The following is a 5,944-nucleotide window of genomic DNA, read 5'->3' on the forward strand; positions in this document are numbered from 1 at the left end:
CTTTTAGACAAAGAAAACTGGTTAGCTTGCTTTATAATTTAAAATAACAAATAACAATATTAAAATTATATATAAAATAAAACATATTAATAACCCTTTATACATCAAAATATATTATTTACTCAAAAAGAGCATATTACAATATATGTATAATCCATTCTGAGACATTGGGTAAATGAAAGATATGTAATTTTGCATCATTCCAAGAAATATCCCCACCATTTTATTTCTACTCCATAAAATTAAATCATTACTTTTAAAATTTTCATTATCTATAATAACAATAAATTATTGTAAATGAAACTTGAAAATCGATCGTAAACTTAACTATTACACATAAATACAAAAATATAAGAGCTGATGAAGAGGTTTGCTATGAGAGTATCAGCCTTCTGGGATAGCTGATAAAAATATTAACAACCTCTTCGATGGTTGCCTTCTTTGATTTATTTTCAATAAACATTCTGAGACAATAAAATATGGCAAATTGTATGATATAATAGGAAGAATGGAATCTAAAAAAGGTTCTTTCTCATTCGTTTCCCATTATTTTTAGAGAAAAGTATATGACGAATAATTAACATATATCCATCTTCAAAGGTGTGGTTGTGATCTGTAAAGATGTCAACTCAACAATGTTACCTCACTAATTATAGCATGTTTCCAGAAAGAAATCATCTATCTAATAAGTTAACTATTTTCTTTATTTTTTTTTCCTTGGGTCCCAAAATCTATGGGGAGAATCACAGCTCCCCCCTGCTCCTTTCTGCCTACGCCCATGGAAATAAGTAAACACTTATTTATTAGTGCCAATGTTTCAGCCAGAATTTCAAGCCTTCATCAGGACTAAGAAGAAAAAACAATATAACAACCAATGAATAAAAGGATATACTCCTTTTGTCATACTTAACTTTATATTTTACTTACACACACTTTATTTATATTTTCTTTTTTTTTCTATAACTTTAATCTTTAATCCAAATGGGAAATTTTGAGCAGAGTGGACTGTGTGGAATAACCAGAACAGGCACCTGATTTGAAAGGATTATGGTCCGCATTTTGTTCAAGGAGTATGGTGAGCTGGGAATGAACTAATCTTTCCTGAAGCTTTGAGAGGTTTTGTAAGATGGATATGGGTTTAAACTCGGAACTCTACGGTGTCACTGCATTATCCTCCACAACAGGACCATCTCTGAGCGGGTTGGAGGTGAGCATTCCCGCTCCATGCCTCAGGGAGCAGTCCCATCGCCGATGCTGTTTTCAATATATACCGCTGATGTGGTTGGCGAAAACTACAAACCAGCTACAGTCGCCACCTATGCCGACGACATCGCCATATACAGCAGCAGTATGAACACCAAACGTGCATTAGAGCGGGCCAGAGCAGTCTGCAAGGAGATTGCTCAACGGCTGGATAATTTAAACATCACCATGAACTCAGCCAAGACAGACTGCATCGTGTTCACTCATCAACAACATAAGCGATCGACTCTCCCATAGTCACTCAAACTGGACAACACCATCATCTCCCCTTCAAACTCCATAGTTTATTTGAGTGTGAAACTAGACCGCCAACTAAAGTTTTCCACCCACCTCTAGCAGAAAACCAGAACAGTAAAAAGGCCGCCTTACAGACCGAACCACCTCCTCACTGCATCAGCGATCTCTGCGGCTTAAACTGCAGATCTATAACAGTTTTTTTTTCCTACCTCCTAAGTATCTTTATATATAAACAAGTACAAATATATACAATTGACTAAAACCTAATTATATATACACATATCATACATAGAATCTTGTACTGCCACATGGAATTTTAAGATACAACATTATTATAAAAAATTATTATTAATAAATTAAAATATTCATATTTCTTTATTCATTTTGGATTATATAACATTATATTTTATTTCTTTATTCCTATGTTTAATTTCCCAATTTTTTCATCACTTTATTCTAAATTTTTATTTTGCACATACATTTACTAACTAGATTTTCATACACATTTTATTATATGTTCTTTCCTCTTATGTAATTTTAGTATTACTTTTTTACTCATAAAATTTTTATCTTATTTTAGTATTAATAGACTATTCATGTCTTTCAACACCATTTATGTATCTATAAAGTTATTTATTTTATAATCATTCTATATATCATTTTATTCATTGGTTATTATCTTGTTTTTTTTTTCTTAAATCTGATGAAGGCTTAAAATTCTGACAGAAATGTTGGCACTAATAAATAAGTTTTTATTTCTTTGTGTTCTTCACTGACCGCAATCATCTTTTCCTCATTTATACATACCCATGGTCAACTATTGACTCATCGTCATGGAAACAATTTTATGTAAGCTATCATAAGCCAATCATATTAATTTTTACAAACAATATAAATGTAAACTATAATTTCACAAATGAATAGTATAACAAAATAAAAAATTATAATTAAACATGAAAAAATAAATGAAGATGTTATTGAATTTTTAAAAAATAAATGTCATTATTAATACAATTTTAACATCTTATTTCATTTCCAGAAGTTTCACTACTAGATTAGCTTTCCAGTCCCAAAACTGTCATAATTTTTTTTTTATTAAAATACTTAAATTATAAGTAAAGTAGATTATTAATATTTACCGATAGTGTTTCCATACATGTGGTACCAAAATATAAAACAAGAACTGTTATCAGCTGGTTGAGGGAAGACCGGTGAATGAATTCTAGCTGGTTTCGATGATGGCATATAATCACTTGTGTCCAACAGCAGGTAATGACCTAGATATAGATTATAACTTATCAATGAAAAAGATTGAGGAAAATTTTAAGATATGAAATAAATAAAATGTTATTATTTGTTTATTGTAGGAAGATAGTCTGGATGGCAGTCAATAAACGTTTCAAAATAGTAAAAGAAATAATAAATAGTTTTATTTTACTATTTTGATAACTGTATTAGATAATAACATTTATTTTTCAAAAATTCAATAACATTTATTTTATTCTTATTTAATTATAAGGACTATCTTCCAACAATCTATTTCATACGGTCAACTGTCTTCTTCCAATAAGAACAAATAGTTTTCTTTTACTATTTTGACACCTTTATTGACCGCCACTCGGACTATCTTCCTACAATCTACTTCATACGGTCAACTATCTTCTTCCACTATGTTATTAGTTTAGTTCATTTAGCAGTTAACCATAGGATACATTTAAATTCTTTGTGTACGTTTTGTAATTGATAACATTTTGGTACAACAACTCTTTTCTTTATAAGTACTTCAACATCTTGAAAATCAAGACTATTCTTTTTTTTTTTCTTTTATAGAGCATGATATCGTTTATAATTCCAATGAATGATAGAGAAGTACGAAAATAAAATACTTAATAAAAGGAAGATGACCTGGGTAATAATAATAGATAGTAACAGATTAAAAGAAGATACATAAGATAAAAGTGCAAACTAAGACATAGAAAAAGGGGGTAAGAATAAAGGAAGATAATGTTCAAAACAGAAATGTACCTCTCAGACTCAGAAATCAGAGCAAAAGTGAACTTTTCACAGGGTATTATATAGAAGTAATGGGAATTGACCATTCTCCGTAACATCCTATGAACAGTTCACTTTCACTCCCATTTACGTTTCATTGTAAATTTTTTTGATTTTTCATTTATGTTTACATCATTTAAGTGTTTGTATCTTTTTTTAGCCCTAATGAAGCCCTGCAACATTGGACAAAACATTGGCTCAATAGAAATAGTTTAATCACTATTTAAGGTTTTTGTACCACACCTGAACCATCTTCCATTTATTATTACACACGGTCAATCAGCGATCTTCCAAACATACTTAATGTGAGAGTTCTCACAGGGATAAACTAGTAATTAATAATTTTACAATTTTGTCAATACTAAAGCATAAATTTGGTTCTGGCAGAGTTAAATACAAAAAACCTTTTACTCGCGAAAATGATTCTGACCTACTTGTATACATTCAGTTATTAAGGTTCATTAGAAGCGAATGTGTACCCCAGCATGTTATAAAATTCATAGAATCCCCACGACAACATAATTACAAACTCGGAAACTACTAAGAATGTAGGCAACTATAGAAGGAGACAATGTGGAAATCAAAATATATATTGGTATATATATTTAAGCTAAGAACAAAAAATTCAGAAATAGGGGTTATGAAAAAAAAAACTTTAGAAGTGAAGCTTTAGGGAAACAAAATTAAAATAAAAAAATTAGTAAGTATAAAAATTCGCTATTCAGTTGAGTAAATATCTTTATAACTACAAAACGTTGATATAAACACAAAAGAACTGGACATATATTATTGTTTCATGCTACCCAATGATATGTATTTTATTCTATCCAATGTTATGTATTTTGTTTTTTTCCTCTTCGGTTTGTTTACCAAAATGTAAAATAGAGAATTAAAGTGTAATTACTATCAGGAAAATTGTATTGTATAAGGGAGTATCCCAAAACAATATAGTAAATAATGTACATTTTATATTTATGCAATAAATATATGTTTAAAAAAAAACCTGAATAATTTACCTCTGTCTCTGTTAATCGGGTCTAAATACAGTAAAAGGTTGGTTTTATAATAATATGACATTACCTGTGGTATTAGGAGATAGAGTATGATCATGTAATGGTCCTGTTCTAAGAACTCGAGAGGGCGGTTCATGTTGCTGTAAACGCCAATTGAAATCCTCATCATCATAATCATCTATTATCCAATTACAGGTAGTTTTTTTTTCAAAGTCGCACTTGATATCAACAGCTGAAAAAAAAAATAGACAGTAATAAGAAATAAAAAGTATCTTTTAAGTAATTTTCTCTTTGAATCAATTAAAATTGTATGTTTATTTATTTATGTATTCCATTTTCTTTATTTCTTTTAACACTTTGTACAGTTCATTATAATATTCTTTGATAATACCTTGACAATGTGGTTGGGCAGCGCTCCACTGCCTTCCATTGCAGTAAATATAAGATGGCCCTATAAGTTTATACCCAGGATCACATGTGAACTTCACTAGTGATGATCGCCAACTCTCGTGCACTTCTCCATTTAATAAATTTGTTAGACGTGGGCATCCTGGTTCTAAAAATGAAAATTTAAGTCTTTCTCAATGCTCATCGCAATACAAACAGATATAATTTTCTTTTATAGTAAACAATCCAACTGGATAAAGTAATCATAAATACTCAAGCAGACAGGAGGGTTGGAATCCCATTTTCCCTTGATACAAGCCGCATAACCATCACCGAGCATGTAAAATCCTCTGGCGCACTTGTAGACAATAATTCGTCCTTTTGAGCGGATTTTATAAATTCCATTAGCAAAAGAAACAGATGGGCATTTGAGGCCTGCAACATTACAACTTGATAAGAACTTTATTTTTTAAATAAATAAAAGGAAGAAGGTCTGGATGCGGTAAAAAAAACTCAAAAAGTAATTAAACTAATTAATGCGAGCCGACGTTTCAGCCCACATTGCAGGGCTTCATCAGAGCTAAAAAAGATACAAACAAAGGAAGATAATAGACAACATGGAATAGAAGTGAACTAAGGTGATAGGAGTGAAACTAAATATGATTTAAAAAAAGTTAAAATTTATATAAAAATGAACAAAGTAATTTAAATAAAATAAAATTAAGAAGTACAGTGAAATGTATAAATAAACAAGGATTACAAAAAGATAATCGACAATAAATGAAAACGGAAATAATAGCAAATAAAAAATAGATACAAAAGAAATATAAAAATACAGTAAACACCAAAAGACAAAAAAATAAGGAAAATAAGAATAAGAGTAATAAAAAGGAAAGTTTTGTTCATTCTGTAAATCTTAATTTTATTTATATACATATATAAATGGTTGACTGTATAATTTAAAATAAAAAGATGGTGAGGGTTACGGTCAA

At 29.7% G+C, this 5,944-nt stretch overlaps 1 protein-coding gene across 1 annotated transcript in view; it reads right to left on the reverse strand.

Annotated features, from left to right (window-relative positions):
* LOC106692938 (uncharacterized) overlaps positions 1-5,944 on the reverse strand; it is a 20,523-nt gene that overhangs the window by 11,364 nt on the left and 3,215 nt on the right. The window contains exons 2-5 of the mRNA XM_014439203.2: positions 5,226-5,387; positions 4,957-5,121; positions 4,633-4,797; positions 2,640-2,777 (exon numbers count right to left, since the gene is read on the reverse strand). Of these exons, the coding sequence (XP_014294689.1) occupies positions 2,640-2,777; positions 4,633-4,797; positions 4,957-5,121; positions 5,226-5,387 (630 nt within the window). The remainder of the gene's footprint in view (positions 1-2,639; positions 2,778-4,632; positions 4,798-4,956; positions 5,122-5,225; positions 5,388-5,944) is intronic.

The sequence above is a fragment of the Halyomorpha halys genome, unplaced genomic scaffold (genome assembly GCF_000696795.3).
Source record: "Halyomorpha halys isolate HHAL.00 unplaced genomic scaffold, Hhal_1.1 Scaffold78.1, whole genome shotgun sequence".
NCBI classification, from domain to species: domain Eukaryota; kingdom Metazoa; phylum Arthropoda; class Insecta; order Hemiptera; family Pentatomidae; genus Halyomorpha; species Halyomorpha halys.